The sequence below is a fragment of the Watersipora subatra genome, chromosome 3 (genome assembly GCF_963576615.1).
Source record: "Watersipora subatra chromosome 3, tzWatSuba1.1, whole genome shotgun sequence".
NCBI classification, from domain to species: Eukaryota; Metazoa; Bryozoa; class Gymnolaemata; order Cheilostomatida; family Watersiporidae; genus Watersipora; species Watersipora subatra.
Genome location: NC_088710.1, coordinates 35185801 through 35205742, shown reverse-complemented (window position 1 = coordinate 35205742; position 19942 = coordinate 35185801). Strand labels below are relative to the sequence as shown.

General features: G+C 37.7%; 1 protein-coding gene across 2 annotated transcripts in view; it reads left to right on the top strand.

Annotated features, from left to right (window-relative positions):
• The first annotated feature begins 119 nt into the window (after positions 1-119).
• Positions 120-19942, top strand: part of LOC137389653 (apical junction molecule-like) — a 33087-nt gene continuing 13264 nt past the window's right edge. The window contains exons 1-8 of one of the 2 annotated variants that reach the window (XM_068075719.1): positions 120-193; positions 10420-10678; positions 10774-10830; positions 12197-12294; positions 14059-14124; positions 15223-15329; positions 17345-17459; positions 18578-18799. In XM_068075719.1, the coding sequence (XP_067931820.1) occupies positions 10444-10678; positions 10774-10830; positions 12197-12294; positions 14059-14124; positions 15223-15329; positions 17345-17459; positions 18578-18799 (900 nt within the window). In that variant the 5' untranslated portion in view covers positions 120-193; positions 10420-10443. Of the gene's footprint in view, positions 209-10419; positions 10679-10773; positions 10831-12196; positions 12295-14058; positions 14125-15222; positions 15330-17344; positions 17460-18577; positions 18800-19942 lie in introns of both variants that reach the window. The other variant, XM_068075718.1, reaches the window with a different exon arrangement.

Sequence of the window (19942 nt, the reverse complement as noted above, 5' to 3'; positions counted from 1 at the left end):
CTGGACAACGGGCAGTCTAAATGTTACAAAAACCTTAGTGATTCTACCCCTGAGGCAGGATCATTGAGGCTTCTGTAGCAAGTAGAACCCCAGTCTACCTGCTACAAAAGCCCCAATGATGGCTCAGTACGGAGCTTTCGGAAATTTTCAAACCCATTCAGTTTCGCTTTACTACTGAGATAAGGCGCTGAAAGTATGTTAAGTCGAAGTAGGTGCCTTTAGGATCTACTCGGTTTTTATTTTCAATTTAAAACGTATATTCATGTAACATGAAATGGCCGCTGTATCTCCGCTCCAACTCTTTGTTTGAGTACATATACTTCTACACTATAATGATAAATCACCGTGTAGCTTTTTAAAAAATAGCTTTCAAGTAACGAGGTTATGCCCAATGCAGATATCAATCTTAAGTTTATTGTTTCTAGTTCATTTGCCAAACAGTGATGGTGTGATAGAGTTGTACATACCATTTTAGAATACACACTTGTACAAAAATTTGTAGAATACAGATGCAATGTACTTGAAGACCCGAACCTATATCCGAAAAGTTTCATCTGATAAAGAAGATTTAAACCTGTTCTTACATTAAAAAAAATCTAGTTTGGGCCGATGACAACTAAAACGCATTCCGAATTTACAAACCGTTTTCAACACTGCAGTTGGGACAACCTAATTATTAAAGGATTTAAATGATTTTAGACCGTAAAGTTGCACTTGCTATTGTATGTAGGCATTATTGGGCATTTTTAGGCATATATCACGGTAGAACTGTTGTCAAAAGTGGAAGATTTCAAGTTTAACTAATGTATTTTCAACAGTAATAAAATCTCATTATGCTTCACTAAATATGGAAAACAAAACGAGAAAAATCGTATTTATGAACAGTTATAGCAAACAAATGAAACAGTAAAAAAATTACTGGTTTCCTTTACTTTCCACAAGACAGTCAAATAACAACACCGCATGTTAAGTGGCAATGTTATATGTCCTTAGTAAATAAATGTAAATGTATAAATATATTTAAAATCAAAGAATAACCATGCAGAAACAGTGTGCGCTATGACTCTGAATTTAAAACGATCGCTTTTCCCTATTATATTTTTATTCGTAGCTTGGCCTCCACCCCTTTTCTTTGTTCTTTTACACAGGTATCTCTCACTCCCTCGGTCTCTTCTCTCGGTCTTTCAGTCCCTCAGCTTCCTCTTGGTAGCTCGAACTTGTACTGGTGGTCGGCCCTGTCTCGGTGTGTCAGGCTCGTTCCTGCGACCGGGGTGGCCAGGAAGTTTATTAATACAGCCCTGGCCACTACGGTCTGCTGTTACACTCTTCCCGAGTGGAAGCGCTGGGGGCTGTCCACTCTGAGCTAGAAGGGGAAAGCAGTTGTGACCAGAGTCGCTGTTGCCGGGCACCGTATCCCAGCCTGGTCACCTTGATCTCGGCAAACGCCCAGTTGGCTCTCTTCAGGCGCCGGGCCCTGATGCGCTGGCTTGTCGTTGCCACTGTTGGCTGTCTTCCAGTAGTTGCTGGGACATTTCCTACTGTTGCCTGTACAATTCTTCATTGGCTGACGGGATGCTGAGCAGATGAGTTAGTCACTCCACCCAGTCTTCGAGCTCCGTCGTTGAACGCAGAGCGCCAACCAGGTGTGACTCGACATGAGCCTCTTTGTCATTAGAAACAGAGTTGCTCTTGGAAGCATCCTGGCCAAGAAACTCCATCTTTGCTGTTTGGTGTCGGGGCTGACACCCACGTCCACTCCCCATACCGGTCAAGTGGCTGATGGCTATGCTATGCCAAAGTACACCAGGTGCTTTTTATTCCGAGCTAGAGGATGGGACCGGCGAGGGACTCATGGGCTGGGCTGACTCTCCTAAGACATTGCACTTCTGTTCCTCTTTCCATTCATTTCGGAGCTCTTTTAGCCTAGTCTCAAGTTCTTGGCTAAACTCTGGATTCTTAGCCCTGTGTTTCGCCAACTGTAGCGCAGCCATTATCTTGGCTAGGGTTTCTTTCTGAAGAAAACTTGTAAGAATGGGGTAGGGACAACCCTTATTTCTAGTCACTGCGCTGGAATCAACACTACAACCTGCTGAAACCAACAGGAGGGAGCTGAATCCAACTCATTTGTGTTCTGCTGAAAAACCCACAGAATGCGCTGAAACCAATAGTGCCAACGCTACAACCTGCTGAACCCAACAAGAGGGAGCTGAACCCAACTCATTTGTGTTCTGCTGACAAACCCACAGAATGCGCTGAAACCAATGGTGCCAACGCTACAACCTGCTGAACCCAACAGGAGAAAACACAACACTTGTAAAAACAATAACTCTTTAGTTATCCAATTGTTTGTTATAATTTATTCAAGCTTGCTGCTAGTCTGTAATAACGCTTAGAATTAAGATTTCTCAGAGAAGTAAAACAGCTAAACTGCCTAAAAATATGTGGCAGTATTTATATTACATAAGCGATTGGCCTAGAGATTGACAGTTACCAGTCATATCGTCTTGCTGACTGCTGAGGTTCTAAAGATTTTCACATTCGTAACAATAGAAATTATTGCTAGACAATGAGCCATTGCAGTGTAACAATCTAAACACTAACAAAAAGCCCAAAAACTTCTACATATACCGAGTAGGGAACAGTAATCGTAATAAAGCAGTAAGACATATTTTGATACTGAAAAAGGCTAATTACAAAATCTTATCTCGAGTAAACAAATGAGTAAAAACGAAAACAATATTATTTAAGTAACTTAAACAACTAATACTTAATTAGAACAGAAACTTAGATTATTCTGACACGTAACCATGAACATAAGAAAATTCTTCAAACAAACCAACAGTAAGAAATAAATTATAAAAGATTGTTCATTGCGTAAAAATCCTAATACATGGCCTTTGTTATCTTTTCTTGGTCAACCGCTGTCCTAGAAGCCCCTTCTTTATATATATTGCCTAGGTCCCCTTGTCCTTTTATCAGTCCAACACGCTTTTCTGCATCGAGTGTCTGAAGCGCCTAGATGAGCCTGACGTCCTTGGGACCGATAGCATACAGATAGGATAATTCTTCAGAGTTATTCCTTCCACGGTCTTTTTCAGGGCCACCACTCTTTTCATAGAGTTTATTCTTTAAATTATTTTGCTAGATTTTTAAGTTTACCACCCTTCCTTTTGGTCCTAGTCAGCAATACTTTGTCTCGTACCACATGCCCCTCGCTGGGTACCAATTGCCCATGCCTGTCCGTACAGGACAGGAGCCGACCGTCCATGGATATTTTGAGCCTCTTAAACTTTATAGCGCACTTGTCAGCCGTTAAGAAGGGCATCCCAAGAATGGCTTCCTCATTGATGGGGCTCACCACAAAGACCTCCTTGGTCTTTACTTCCCAGAGTTGTATAGGCAGATGTACGACCCCATAAAATTGCAACCGAGTCTCATTGGCCACGAGACCGTGGCTGTCACTTTTCTCTGACAAGTTCCTCGCACCCTGGGGAAACTTGTCAAGCACGCGTTTGTTCATCAAGTTTGTAAAGCACCCGGTGTTGATCAGAAACTGGACGGGCCGCCCTTCCATCTTTCGGGAAGGAAGTAACTGACGTAGCGGGACCAGTCTAGCTTTTGCACTTTGATTGACTGCATTACCCCTGCCTTAAAAGGCAAGTTTCTAAGGCCTGGACGCACCTGAATCTGCCTGGGCGGTCCTCAGGTGTTCGTCGAGTGTGGCCAACGAACATGTGGCGGATCGACCCAGTCGCCTTCAAGGCAGGCTTCCGACTGGTTGCCTTCAGACTTAGTTTGATGCTAGCCTCAGCAAACCATACTCCTGGAGCGGGCTCCTGGTGTGTATGATCATGCTGGAAGGGCAATAAATAAGCAATAAAATGCGCTTTCGGCGTTGTACCAGCCGCAGTCCTTCAAGCTGATCTTCGAGTGTGCTTCTGGCAATGCAGCCTGGTGTAGCGCAGTCTGGCTCGGAGCATGCTTCATGTCTGTGATGTCCTCCAGGGACTTGGCTTTCAGCTCCTTCAGAGCCTCAAAGTAATGCTGGAGAGCTATGGCTGGAGTTTCCTTCACCGCCAATTTGGCCAGTGTCCCAAGGTCAGACGTCTTCCGTCACAACTCTCTATTATTCTCCTGGATTGTAGTTTCTCCTGGCAGGACATCCCCGACTGGTGGCCTGTTGAGCAGACCATCACGACAGGCTTTCGGCAAGGCGCCGGAGTGAGTCCTTTTGCTGAAAAACGGTTCGTAGCCTGTGTGCAAGCAGTAGGTAGCCCTACTGTTGCAGCCCCCGGCCGTTTCCCCAATTCTGCAGCCTCTCACTGGAGTTGTCTTGGTGGACATGCCCCCTGGCCTTCACACTCCCAGCATTGGAGTAGCTTCCTAAGGCCGCCCTTTCTCCTCCTGCCATTATTGGACCTGCTTGGTCAGCTGTCACACTAGCCTAGCCAGCTCGCTGACAGTTTGGTCCTGGACCATTGCAGTCCGTTTCTCAGCTGCTCCTCTACGGTACTGGCATCTGTGAAAAATAGCCCTTTGGTCTGACCTGGAGGAACTTGGTTCTGCGACTGTGGCCGCCAGGAAGTTTTATTATTGTGGCCCTGGTTGCTACGCTCTGCCGTTACAGTATCTTAAGCTTTAATTTCATCCTCTCTCACTAAATGAAGTTTGTTTTCATAGTTCTGTGTGATTGTCATCTATTACTTTTAGGGGATAAGCTTCAATATCAACATGGTCATTGTGATCTATTCCTAACTATTTGATAACATGCTCACTGTATCTTTGTTGTGAGATTTTATAGCTTCATTTTTTCAATCAACTGAACTTGATTTTCAAGAGCATATAAGGTTCATCACCTTCATCAATAGTGAAGCAGGACTTTCAACTGGTTGTTGTTCGTGTTCCTAGTTGCAATACGTTGAGTGAATTATGTTAGTGATGAATTTGCTATAGATAAAGTTAAAGGTTGACTTGCAACAAAATTCACATTACAGTTATTTGGTATCAAAAAATTTACCATGTCTTACTCTGTTGTGTTGTAGGTGCCAAATATGTGGAAATGTGCTTACAAGCTCTCAAAAGCTCAAAAACGAAAAGCCGCCGTAGATTGGAATCTGTTTATTTCTCTGACGTAGTCATTACACTTGGTTATTGTCTTGTCACATGATGTTCTCACGTGAATTGGAAGGCCAATAAAAGGCTCAATATAAAACTTATCGTAACACTAGTTTATGACAAACACTTCGGGTTTTACCGAAGACCTCATATCAAATATAGATGCTCGCTACTTTACAGTTTTGTTTCGGCTTGATCTAATCGATCGTCATGTCGTAATCTAATCATGTGACCCAATACTTCACAAATAATTTCTGCAGCACTTTTTGATTATCACAGGTGACCAACAGGCTTGTCATGATTACCAGACAATGATATGCACTCCTTCGAGCTAAGATTAAAAAATTAAATGAGTTTTTACGGTAAGTTATAAGATATCAGTGCTAAAAGTGACAGCATTACAATGACGATAAAACAGACGCGTAAGAACAATAGGCATGGTTTTATTGAATGCTTGAGGTATATTTGTGAAAATATTTCGACGAATGAGGTTGCATGAATGTGTAAACAGAAACCAAATCTTATACAACTATGTCCTATTTGAGCCGTTTTGGAAAGAGAATCCAAACTATGGCGGTCTCGTGTGGCTGCGATTAACTGTTCGTTTTTTAGCTTTTAGGAGCTTGTAATCACATTCCCACATATTTTGCACCTACAACACAACAGAGTTTTGCAATCGCTTAAATCATGATGATATTATGATAAAGCCGAAGCTGTTCTTCAGCTTCAAAATGTTCTCTTGCTATTTAATTTTAAACACACTTTCCAAGTAACTTTTTAATAAACCGCAAAATTGTTTGTCACACTACGGGTAGGTCTGATATTTGTAGAACTTGTCTGGTATTTGTAGAAGGTGGGCTGAATGTTATAGTCTTGGGTCATTTAAAACATGGTTTGTACATTTTGTGAACTTGATTAGCAATTGTACATGCATAAATTCGGAAGCAAGTAGTTAGTATAAAATTGAGTTGCTGTAGATAACCCAAGAGTAGTAATGAATCCTTGGCCATGTTTATATAATATATGACATATCAATCTCAAAGTTATTATCTTTTCGGATGTCTGCCTATCCAGTTAAACTATTGAAATCTTCGATTGAAAATCTCGCTGCGTGCTGGATTTGAACTCACGGAGATCGCAATCGGAAGTTTCAAACCACGCGTTTAACCACTGAGCTATAGTCCTTAGCATTCTGTTGGTCTTATCATATACTGTATGCACACGCATACGGCGCAAAGGTGCACGCCTAATGTACACTTTTGATTATTAATTAATATTATCTTTTGCATTTGTTATTTTTTGAAATTATTTAAAAAAATAATTTTAGCTACTATTACCCATTTTTTTAATTTGTAATTTTTAACTGTGTCATTTCAAGTGTGAGTTAAACTTCTATTTTTGGTTTTTTGTAAGGTGCGATTGCTAAATCAGTAGAGGTTAATACTTTTTACACGGACACTTGTATTATCTCGAGTAGGAATAGCCTCTACATTCTTTCTCCCTTCGGTCAGACATAGTACCAGACAAAGACTGATATCTCATTTTTACATTTGTACCAGTATTAAGAGGTACCAGTATCATCATATTCAAAGTTTTGATGGAAGTTCCAGCTTCTGCTGGAACAGTAACCTTTTTTATACACCCACACTTCTATGCACGAATTGTTATTATTAGTTCAACATATTCAGGATTTTTTATTATGTTTTCCAAGTTTGTATTAATTGTATCATTACCAAATCATCTTTTATTGTAATTGTAGCAAAACAGATTTAATTTAGACTATTATTATTTAGTTAATTATTTCACATTTACATGTTACATTTCACATTCACATCTAAACCCTTTTATATTTGTTTTATTTTGTTCCTTAATTTATTTGACTTGCACAAAACATTTTCGTCATGATATGAAGTTCGAAAATTGCAGTTGTTTGAAAAAATTTGAAAACCTTTATTTTTTATTTATTTTTCTTTCACTTTATTTAAACTGCACAAAACACTTTTTTATGATGTGATGCTTGAAAATTTGAACGGTAACTGTTGTTATATGTTAAATAAAAATAAACCTTTTGTGCAAAATCTTTTATTACCCTGGCAACGCCGGGCATTCACCTAGTATTAAATAAGATTTAAGTAAGACGTTTTATAAACTAGTGGTAATGATTCTGATTGACCAAAACTGTATATCTAGATGTATATATACCATATGTCTTATTCAGGTGAATCAATGAGCTCAGTTTCCATTGTGTTCACACATTTAATATATTGACTTACCTTTGTTATATCCAAATGGACTTACCTCAAGGATTGATCAATTGCCAGACAAAAGTGTTTGCACCACTATGCGCATGGTAATACACTACATTAAGTTACTTACTGTAATTTCCATTCTATATCTAGAAGTATTTAGCCTTTAACAAAACGCTAAATATTATTGTATATATCAGTGAATACTCACTTTCCTTAATGTTTTAATGATGAAGTGTTTTTACATATATTGATGCGAAACTCAGAGTCTTTCTCTGACTCGATTGATCATGCCACCGTGTGCCAACATGTCTCCCACTTTTCTACAGTTCTTAAGGTGTCTACATCAAATTTCAACTTTTTCTCTTTGATTTATCTCTAAATAACTCTCGTCATGTATATAACGGCTATTAGCTATATGCTTGTTTCTGCTAAGCTGGTGTTGGATATTTTGTTTAGAAGATTTGCTTGAATTTGGTCAAACTGTAAGGATCTACTTGAACTCTCAAATTGGTTTGCCAAAAGCTATTCGGTTCAGCTCTTATGTGATCTCAAACTGAGTGGTGATTAGGAGGGTGCGTGGAACTAGTTTCTATACAATAGTTACTTCCTTTTGACATTACTATAATTTGCATTAGCCTTTTTTATGCCATTTTTGTATGATATTAATTATAACTTGACTGCTTATAATGAAACCGCAAACATACCATTTGCAGTTCAAGATTAGAAACTATTTATATCTTTTAACTAGATGAATGCCTGGCGGTGCTTGGGTAATAAAAAAGTTTTTGGACAAAAAATTATTTTTGTTTAACATATAAGTTTAAAAGTTAGAATGGTAAAGGTTGTTATATATACAAATTTTACCATTCTAAATATTACCATACCCTTTTAAACTTCATATCACGAGAAAAACTGATTTTTGTGCAATTTAATTAAATTAAGAGAAAAACAAAACTGAGGATTTTAAAACTTTTCAAACAACTGTAGCTTTCAAGTTTCATATCATGAAAGAAATGTATTAGGAGGAAAAATAAAAATTGTAAAGGAGTTTAAATGTAAATGTGAAATAAGCAATAAGTAATGGCTAAATATAGTCTGTTTTGCTATGATTACAATGAAAAATTATTTTGTGTACAATTTTATGATTTTAGTTCGTTTCAGTGTTGGCATCATAAGGCGAAAATATCGTATAGAGGTATAGAGTGGTATAGAAACCCATAGTAATTATATAATGTATTCACCTCTTGGTAAAAATCAAGATCATCAGCATTAAAAGATACTCAAAATAGTAATAAAATAATGTTAACCTTAGTAACTTTAGTTACCTAGAATGACTTTAGTACATTTTGTGGTTATGATCTGCAAGAAAATGTAATACTGCAATGTACTACGTGCAATAGTTTACATGTAATGTAAACGCCGAATCTAACTTAAATGAATTTAACTTACTGAACACATGAAGGAAGTTGCAGTATGTATTTTAGTAAAATTCAAACTTGGAAACTAAAATTTTATCACTTATCTTTTTGCGAGTTCATTTTTACTATATGAGATAACGCTGATAGCGGCAAAATAGCATATTGACATTTTTGTTATTTCGTCATGATCAGTACAACAATTGCCAAGTTTTAATTTCGAGAGAAATTATTGTTGATGTCGTATGACGGAAAACAAATTCGCGCTAGTATGATGAGAACGAAAAAGCATTGTGTTTCATAGAGTTAGGCGAGAATTATTTCATAGCAGAGGCATTGTAGCTTTTGGGCGCAATTGAGAAAAGGGTACCCTGTATATGATGAGAGCAAGAGAATCCTAAGGACTGTGTAACTCAGTGGTTAAATGCGTTGCTAGAAGCTCGCGGTTGCAATCTTCGCGAGTCCAAATCCAGCATGTAGTGAACTTTTCATTCCGAGATTTTATAGCTACATATAAAATATCTATATTTCAATAGCTATAACTGGACAGACAGCCATCTGAACTGCTAAAGACAAACAGCTGTTCACTAGTATCACTTGTATTCAAGTGAGGTCCTGCGATTTGGTAGCATCACTAAGGTTCTGGGTTTTGCAATGTATTTTTTTTAAAACCTTACAAAAAGTCTGTTGATCTTTACTGATTATAAAAGGAATTTAATTTGCAAAGCTACATTATTTAACAGATTTTTCTAGCCGGTCACCATAAAAATTTGCTAATGAACTTTTAGTTAAAACTGTTTGAATCAATTTCAATTAGTGTTAAACAAGCTGACTTTTTTCAATGTGTGTTTTTTTACAAGTAAATTTGAGTTTTTCGTTCACTTTTGCTCATGCAAGTTGTCCGTGTATTGCATTGCACATCAGAATGCAGGTAATCTACTTTTTAGCATTGGGTACTTGCATGCTATAATTTGAGAAATTCTTATATTCTTTGCATTCAACAGTCATATAAATTTACAATTTTGTGAACTACATGTAAGTTATTGGTGTAGAACCACTAGCAGTCTCACAGGAAGTACGAATGAGAGGCGATAACATAAAAAGGCACTATGGAATATTTAAGCACATTCTTCATTAGTATTATTAATGTGGTTGATCATGCGACATATAAATACCCATTTGCTGGTTTTTTTAGTAACTAGCTGGTTTGTTATTTTTGAATGAATGAAACCAAAGGTGGAGAATACTCTTCAATGCTTGCACTCGAGCTGATTGCAGTAAAGAGTATGATTTTCTAATTCCATTAATTATACCGGACTAGCGAGGGAAAACCATATCAGTTACAGTTGCTACCTCACCATTAATCCTAAGAGGTTTACTAAATAAACTCAGAGGTCCTAACTTCAAAGGTCCTTATGTAGCATTGTACTATACACACAGTCAGTTATCTCTATCCCATTTGATAATTCATGGCATGGGAATGTTTACAAATTTGTTACACATGCATCAAAACGTTTTTTTTCTCGAAAAAATTGTGATTTTTTTTCTGAAAAATTCATGCTTTAAATCATGATTTCAATCAATAATTTAAATCTTTAGACTTTTTCCCAAACCTGATTTCAATTGTCTAATAATTGTAGCTTCAAGAATGGAGAGCTCTTCGTATGATGGGATGTGCTGATACGCTGTTAATAAACGGTCTACTTTTGATTGTCCCATTTATTATTAGCTTGATATCTACCCTCGTTGGCATCTTTCTTTCACGGAGATTAGGAAGTGGCCACATAATGGCCACAGGAAATGACCACATGAGGGACACAGGGAGTGACCACATGATGGACACAGAAAGTGACCACATGATGGCTTTAGCATCCATCAATGATGTTTATCGCGAATATGGTGAGATAAAGGAATTGTAGAATAACTTGAATTCTATTTGTGACCACTATAGCTGTTATTAGATCCTGTATTTGTGTTTATTAATTATATTATAGGTAAGGAGGAGCCAGCAGGTGTAACTATTATTAAGGAAGAAGGCTTGCATTTCAATAGTGAGTAATTCAGTATCTCTCACATTCTATATGTTAAATGAACACCGTATGTTATTCTATATATGTTAAATGAGAACTGTATGTTATTCTATATGTTTAATGATCACTGTATGTTTTTATATGTTAATTGAGCACTGTATGTTATTCTATATATGTTAAATGATCACTGTATGTTATTCTATATGTTTAATGATCACCGTATGTTATTCTATATGTTTAATGATCACCGTATGTTATTCTATATGTTAAATGATCACTGTATGTTTTTTATATGTTAATTGAGCACCGCATGTTATTCTATATGTTTAATGATCACCGTATGTTATATTATATTCATGCTATATGGACTGCTAATAGTTAGCTCATATTAAAGCATGTAAGAAATTGCGGTCTTTTTCTCATGAGAATTCTGTAAATAAAACTGCAGAAAAATGAGGTATTTTATTTTCATTTCATCATCTTTCTCTATCATTGTACTATTATAGTCCAATGTACTATTTATATTTAAGTGCTTTGTTCTAAGACTTTTTTGACTGGCTGACTAAAATCTATACAAAATATTTCATTTTTGTTGTATTTGTATTTATGTTCATTTTCATGTAAGAAAAAACAATTTTATAAATTGTGAGTTTACTGATTTTGTGACCTCAAATTATCTGGTTTATCTGGTGTTTGATGACATCATCGCATAAGGAACTTTGAAAAAAGCATCCAATTTTTCACCTTTTTCCCCTCAATATTTAACGAGTTTTGTGGGTCGTAGATTGAGTTGAAGAACGGAACAAAATCTATGCTGTATCATTGATGTTTGGCTGTTATTATCAACACTGGTATTCAGACAGTCTAGTGTACTGTTAGAGATCGTCAGGAGTGCCGATAAATCACAGAGAATAGCTATCTGCACAATTATTCCACAATCCTGGAATACAGTCTATCGGTGCAGGTGTTTGAGTGTCGGTCTACCAAAATAAATGTTGCAAGTTCAAATCCTGTATGGTGCAATCTTTTTTCAGCCTCCAACTGTTACTTTGGAGGGAAATGGGCCGTATTATATTAAAGATAGCACATTTGTCATAAAATCTTTTGGTTGTCATCATATATGGATTGTATGTCATCCGAGTCATCATACACGGCTGGATGGAACCAGCCTTAACTCTAAATAATTTTGTGATATTTTAAATATAAATACCAAAATCTAGTATTTTTTATGCAAGCTGTCAACTAACTTTGATTTATATTTTTATCTTTAAGTCCTGCAGTTGCATCTATTTAAAAATTATTTGTTTGAGTGATGCAATGTATCTGAAGATTTACAGGATCAACTTGTCACATTTTTAGTGATAAATACCAAAATTCCTTGTTATAGAGCGAGGAAAGCTGGTTGATGTCAATGGAGACCCATTTGTCTTTGAGATTTATCAAACTCGAGAAGAGAATCAACGCAGATATGAAACTATTTGCATGGTGAGAACCTCTAATGGGCGAGGGAGCATAGTTTACTTTAAATTAGTTTACTATTATTATGACCTATAATATTATTTGTCAATTTTCGCTATTATTTATATCTTGTGTTGGTTCGGTATCACCCTTGATAGATTGATACCGAAAAAAATCGATAGGATTTTAGATGGATCAAGGTGAGCACCGGGGTGCTTACCTTGATCACCTTGATGCATCCTGGGGTGCATCACCATGGTGAGCACCGGGGTGCGTCACCATGGTGAGCACCGGGGTGCGTCACCATGGTGAGCACCGGGGTGCGTCACCATGGTGAGCACCGGGGTGCGTCACCATGGTGAGCACCGGGGTGCGTCACCATGGTGAGCACCGGGGTGCGTCACCATGGTGAGCACCGGGGTGCGTCACCATGGTGAGCACCGGGGTGCGTCACCATGGTGAGCACCGGGGTGCGTCACCATGGTGAGCACCGGGGTGCGTCACCATGGTGAGCACCGGGGTGCGTCACCATGGTGAGCACCGGGGTGCGTCACCATGGTGAGCACCGGGGTGCGTCACCATGGTGAGCACCGGGGTGCGTCACCATGGTGAGCACCGGGGTGCGTCACCATGGTGAGCACCGGGGTGCGTCACCATGGTGAGCACCGGGGTGCGTCACCATGGTGAGCACCGGGGTGCGTCACCATGGTGAGCACCGGGGTGCGTCACCATGGTGAGCACCGGGGTGCGTCACCATGGTGAGCACCGGGGTGCGTCACCATGGTGAGCACCGGGGTGCGTCACCATGGTGAGCACCGGGGTGCGTCACCATGGTGAGCACCGGGGTGCGTCACCATGGTGAGCACCGGGGTGCGTCACCATGGTGAGCACCGGGGTGCGTCACCATGGTGAGCACCGGGGTGCAGCGGTGTTTCAAATAGTGAGCTTGCTAAAGGTCTCAGTATGTGTTGTTGCTCTCTCATGAAAATATATATAATATATATAATGAATAACGGTTGGAGGGCAAGCTTTGCTAGTTTCACTCATAAACTTGTATACACATTGATATGCATTGTATACACTGAATAGGGCAGGTTTGAGAGGCTGGATTGATTTGAGGGGCAGCGTTGCTTCAGAAGACTCATGTTACTGTTTTTTGTTTGAGTGAGACAGAAAATCTTCCATGGGATGGAAATCGTTGGCAATATTTGCATCCAGCGACTGTTAATGTCATGTTTGTAAGGGCATCGAGAGTTTAGTTTTACTGAAGGAACTGTCAACAGATGTCAGCTGTGTGTGCATATGCTGCACATTCCATCTCTTTCACATGATCCTACTTCAACAACTCTGCGGATTTTTGTAGAAGAACTCGTCCAAAACATTAGTTTATGCCCTTCCAGATCTCTTTATCACACTAAACACTGTTGAAATGTCTAATCCCTTCCTCTTCATTTCCAATTTTTCAGTTGCGTATAGTTTTGGCACAAAATCTGATAAAGACAGTGTCCAGTTTATATAACCGTAAGTTCACGTAACCCTAAATTTACACAACCATAAGTTTACGCAGCCGTAAGTTTACGCAATCGTAAATTTACGCAACTGTAAGTTTACGCAACCGTAAGTTCATTTGAATTTGGGTAACCATTATTATTAGGTACCATAACAAATGTGTCTTGCTTGTCGTATAAATAAGTCACTGACTTTTGAATCACCCAAACTTATCGCGCTCTGAAGGCGCAGTTTTTGCAATGTTTTTATACATTTATTATACACGATTTTTATCTGTTTCAGGGTATAGAGTGGTATGTTTACGATTTGCTCGAAGAGCTTTTGTTGAGAGTTCCTGTACGAGAAGATGTAAGGCTTACTCTTTAACATTAGTTATTTGTTATTATTATTATTGGTATTATTTTGTTATTATTAACATTGGTGATTTGTTAATGTGACTGTCAGAGGTTCAACAGCAATCATGATTTTTCATTTTTGTATCTGATGTCGTTATCAGTTACTTTATGTTATTTTACCTATAAAATAGGTGTTTTCTCTATTTCGAATCTAGGAAAATATGAAAAGCGATCTCAATAGCAAAAGTGTGCTGAATATCAGTAGAAATCACTGTTTGAATGTTTCGTTTAAATCAGACAACTGTAACCTAAGTTATAACGATTACTGTGAATTAATAGGTCCCATGCCATCAGAGGGCTTCTAACCCAGTCCATGTTACAACTTAATACGTTTAAACTTCCCTTACCCCTTAGAAGTATTCTTTCAATGCTTTAGTTTAAATTCTACAACTGTGACCCGAGTCATAGTGGTAACTTTGAATTAATAAGGTGTGGCAACTAGAGGGCCTCCAACTCTGTCCCCTGGACATCAACATCTTAAAATCATGTTTTAAACTACAGATGTTGAACTGCAAAAGTTTCATTGTATTCAGGAACAGTAAATTACATAGTTTAATAATGCTAGTTTTTTGCTCCTTGAGGCCTCTAGCGCCAGCCCTCTGGAACTATTTAGCCTAAAACCATCTCTGCACCCACAAAAGTTGGTTGGCGAAAATTTAGTCCAAATCCGTTCTCTGGTTTCAGAATGCATAGAGGACAAACCAACAGACAAATAAAGACAAATGATGTATAAATAACCATTATCCAATAATAATTATCTACTGACTGGCTCACCCTACTCTTTATATTTTGTGTTCATACTAATTTGGTATGCAGCCAAATGTCCGAATTCATATCATGTGTCATTTGCCTAAGTAACTAATTCTAATAAGTTTGAAATGAAACTCATTTAAGTTTTGCTATATGCATCACAAGTCTTTATTATATAAGCGTGGAAATAAATAGATCCTAGTTTCTCTATTGTCATAATCAGCAGTATCATTATATTGATGTAACCTTGCAATGCTAGCCTGAGAAACTTAACTTGCTTGCTCTGAACCTTTTTACACAGAAAAAAGGCACCACGATATTTGTGAGCGAAGACTTTGACAAAAAGAAAAACTTGCTGATTTTGATACATGGCAGTGGAGCTGTAAGAGCGGGGCAGTGGGCAAGGAGGTGAGTGAGTGATACTAGAGTGTATACTAAATGTTCCATAGGTAGTTGAGTCTGTGTGTAACTGTCAGGTGTATTTCTCATAAGTAGTTGAGTCTGTGTGTAACTGTCAGGTATATTTCTCTTAAGTAGTTGAGTCTGTGTGTAACTGTCAGGTGTATTTCTCATAAGTAGTTGAGTCTGTGTGTAACTGTCAGGTGTATTTCTCATAAGTAGTTGAGTCTGTGTGTAACTGTCAGGTGTATTTCTCTTAAGTAGTTGAGTCTGTGTGTAACTGTCAGGTGTATTTCTCATAAGTAGTTGAGTCTGTGTGTAACTATCAGGTGTATTTATCAAAAGTAGTTGTGTTTGTGTGTAACTATCAGGTGTATTTATCAAAAGTAGTTGAGTCTGTGTGTAACTGTCAGGTGTATTTATCAAAAGTAGTTGAGTCTGTGTGTAACTATCAGGTGTATTTATCAAAAGTAGTTGAGTCTGTGTGTAACTATCAGGTGTATTTATCAAAAGTAGTTGAGTCTGTGTGTAACTGTCAGGTGTATTTATCAAAAGTAGTTGATTCTGTGTGTAACTATCAGGTGTATTTCTCATAAGAAGTTGTGCCTGTGTTGTAACTGTCAGGTGTATTTCTCATAAGTAGTTTAGTCTGTGTGTAACTGTCAAGTGTATTTATCAAAAGTAGTTGAGTCTGTGTGTAACTGTCAGGTGTATTTCTCATAAGAAGTTGTGCCTGTGTTGTAACTGTCAGGTGTATTTCTCATAAGTAGTTTAGTCTGTGTGTAACTGTCAGGTGTATTTCTCATAAGAAGTTGAGTCTGTGTGTAACTGTCAGGTGTATTTCTCATAAGTAGTTGAGTCTGTGTGTAACTATCAGGTGTATTTATCAAAAGTAGTTGTGTCTGTGTGTAACTATCAGGTGTATTTATCAAAAGTAGTTGAGTCTGTGTTGTAACTGTCAGGTGTATTTATCAAAAGTAGTTGAGTCTGTGTGTAACTATCAGGTGTATTTATCAAAAGTAGTTGAGTCTGTGTGTAACTATCAGGTGTATTTCTCATAAGAAGTTGTGCCTGTGTTGTAACTGTCAGGTGTATTTCTCATAAGTAGTTTAGTCTGTGTGTAACTGTCAAGTGTATTTATCAAAAGTAGTTGAGTCTGTGTGTAACTGTCAGGTGTATTTCTCATAAGAAGTTGTGCCTGTGTTGTAACTGTCAAGTGTATTTCTCATAAGTAGTTTAGTCTGTGTGTAACTGTCAGGTGTATTTCTCATAAGAAGTTGTGCATGTGTTGTAACTGTCAGGTGTATTTCTCATAAGTAGTTGAGTCTGTGTGTAACTGTCAGGTGTATTTATCAAAAGTAGTTGAGTCTGTGTGTAACTGTCAGGTGTATTTATCAAAAGTAGTTGAGTCTGTGTGTAACTATCAGGTGTATTTCTCATAAGAAGTTGTGCCTGTGTTGTAACTGTCAGGTGTATTTCTCATAAGTAGTTGAGTCTGTGTGTAACTGTCGCATGTACATGTATTTTTTAAAATTTCTTCTAACATTTTGCTGCCAGTCTAAAAAGACACTCATATCTTCACTGCAAACACTCTCACTAGTTTTGCGGGACCCGCAAGGTTAAAACTAAAAACGAAAAGATTAATTACAGCACAAAATTAAGCTATATGAAGGCGAACTGATATATACGACTATGTTTCTAGAAACTCCTGATGTTGTATGTTGCCGGTTATTTTTGGGTTTGAGTCAAGCAATAACCAGTTAGTCTGTTGAGAATACTTCTAGGATGAGGTTCGACTGTATAATGCTTTTCGATGACTTAGTCAAGTTTCATGTAACATTTTTCTCTGTAAGTTTGTATGCAGTTGCTTAATATAGAGGAAGTACATTGTTTATCCAGTAATACACTATATATCAACTTTTCCTTACATATTATAATTATGCCATGGAACTGTATTCCTGATATAAAACTGTAATGATAGACATTCAGTACTTGATAATAAATATCTGATGTTAATTCATTAGGTTGATCATAAACAATGACCTTGACAGTGGCACCCAGCTGCCATATATTCGTCGAGCGCTACAACTGGACTGGGGGGTCCTGGTAACTAATACAAATGACAACAGCGACTACAAGGTAAGTATGAATGCGGTAGCACTTTGTTGGGTAACTTTCGCCTCTTGGTTAGTAGTGTGTACCTAAAGATTATGAAGGTAGTTGTACTTCACAGGTACAGCTGTCTTGAATAATCTTTTTCTGATGAAAGTTTTCTATACCCGATGTGTGTTGGCCAGCTATTTGCGATCATATCTGTAAAGTTTACTCTCCTGCTATGGGCTTTGCTAATGTTCACTTTTTTAAAAGGTCTCCATGCTGTTTATAAATAACTTAGTCTAAAATACTTACACTTGATAACCTTTGACTTACATCTCTTGAAGTCAAGTTAGTTTCTCATCTTGCTACACTGCATGGTGAGACCAGGGTTGTACTAGAACAGATGCTCTTATTGTTAATGTACACGTAGCAAATTACGTTTCATTTACCTATGCTTTAGTTAGCAGTTTTACAGTTGGTTTTAACTTGGTTCATAGCTCCAATAGCTTCTTCTGGCCTTGGTTATGGAAAGAATTTAGCTATATTTTATGTAATTTTGGGTTACCTTGCTTGTTTTCATCACTCTAGCTGTGTACGCTTGGAAGACTAAAAACTAATGTATTACCAAAATAAAAGCGAATTAGATGGTCAAAACGTGGTAACAATTCAAACTACTATTACAGCTAAAATGTATAGACAGAATGTTTAGCTCATTAAGCCAATGTGGTAGTTGGCGGACTAACAATCTATATATATATTTCTTAAAGTATGTCTGTTGGTTTTCCGGCTATAGCTATTATTAGAACAGCTGAGCTAGACAACAATGCAGACGCCAAGTCATAGCTTACCGTCATTGGAAGCCTAGCCTTATTAACTAGCATAGTGGAATTTTCCATTGGCAATATGCCAGGCTATTAGCTTGAAAGGTACAGTTGTTTGACAAAGTTTTAAAACCTTTACAGTTGTTTTTATTTTTCCCCTAATTTATTTCAACTACACAAAACAGTTCTCTCATGATATGTAGTTTGAAAGTAAGAATGGGAAATGTTGTTATATGTTAAATACTAATCAAATTTCTGTCCAAAGACTTTTTTATTACTCGGGCAATGCCGGGTGGCGCAGCTAGTACCCTCTATGTGACACTTGAGTTTTTGCTATAGGGTTGCAGAAGTCCGCCCGAGCATGGCGCATATGTATGGAAGCGCTTCGTTAAAGACAGTGCAAACAAGAAGATAGCGATTGTGGCACACAGCGCAGGTGGTCATGTCTGCACTACTATGCTCAATGAGAATCATCGTGATTTTAAGAATCGTGTCTTCGCTATCGCCTTCACCGATTCCTTCGGGAATCCTGACCACAAGAATAAAGAGTATTTTAAAAAGGTTGGTCACGATATCATATGTGTTATATTTTTTGTTTCTTCTAAACTAAATATATGTAACAAGCTTAGAAATAGAGCTTCATTGAAAATGGGAAAATTGAATTATAACTAAAATAAATGCTTTGATTACGATGCAGTATATTTGTGACTGAACAGGAATGAATCACAACATATCACGCCTTTCGTTATTGTTTGGGTGTTTGTATTTATACATGTATGTCTGGTCTTTTGGCTTTGGCTATCGAACTGTGGTTCTTTTTCATATAACAATTGATTCAATGAGACCCTTCAGAGTCCCAGACATGTCCAAAGTCCGGCCCACGTGCCAAATGCGGCCTGGGGTCAATTTTTATCCGGCTCGCAGCCTCTGTCATAAAATCAATAGCGTCTGGCCAGCCTGTAAATTAACCCTTTGAACCCTAACGGCCAATTTTCCGGCATCGAGTAGTGTGTGTCAAAATCTCTAACGGCCAGAATTCTGGCATTCACATGGCTTTGTTTACAAAAAGCCGTTTTTAAGTAACAGCGTAAACCAATAGAATTAATTCTTGCACAGGATGTTTGACCAGAAATGTCTCATCCATTTGTAACAGTTTTCAAATATCTTGACTTTGATTGAATAACAAATTTTATTAGAATAGTATCATGAAAAAATTGATACGACTCGTTTGTTGATAGGTCATAAATGATTCGGATGCCAATAAAGAATTTTATGATACTAACTATAATGTCCCAATATATTTTGAGTCTTAAAATGATGATGAACATGTGCTCAATGAATATGATGCTAGTGTAAATGTTTTTACGAGTTTTTAAAAAAATCGTAGGAACTTTTATAGTTTTGGCCCGAATAATGGTGACGCACTGTTTTTTTCTGTTTGATGACATTTGCTTTGGGTTGCTCGACCTTTTTACTAATGTTTTACCAAATAACATTATATTATGAACATGTTTAGTTATATTTAATAAAAGCTTAAAAACTTCGGATCGTTTGGACAGATTGCTTAGGATTACTGACACACACTGACAAAAACGATTCAACGAATTAATAAATGGGCAAAAGCGCTGTTACCTGCATGTTAAACATTTAAAAATCCAATCAGCATTTATAGTTACTGTCAGATTTTAAATGAGCCCTGCACTT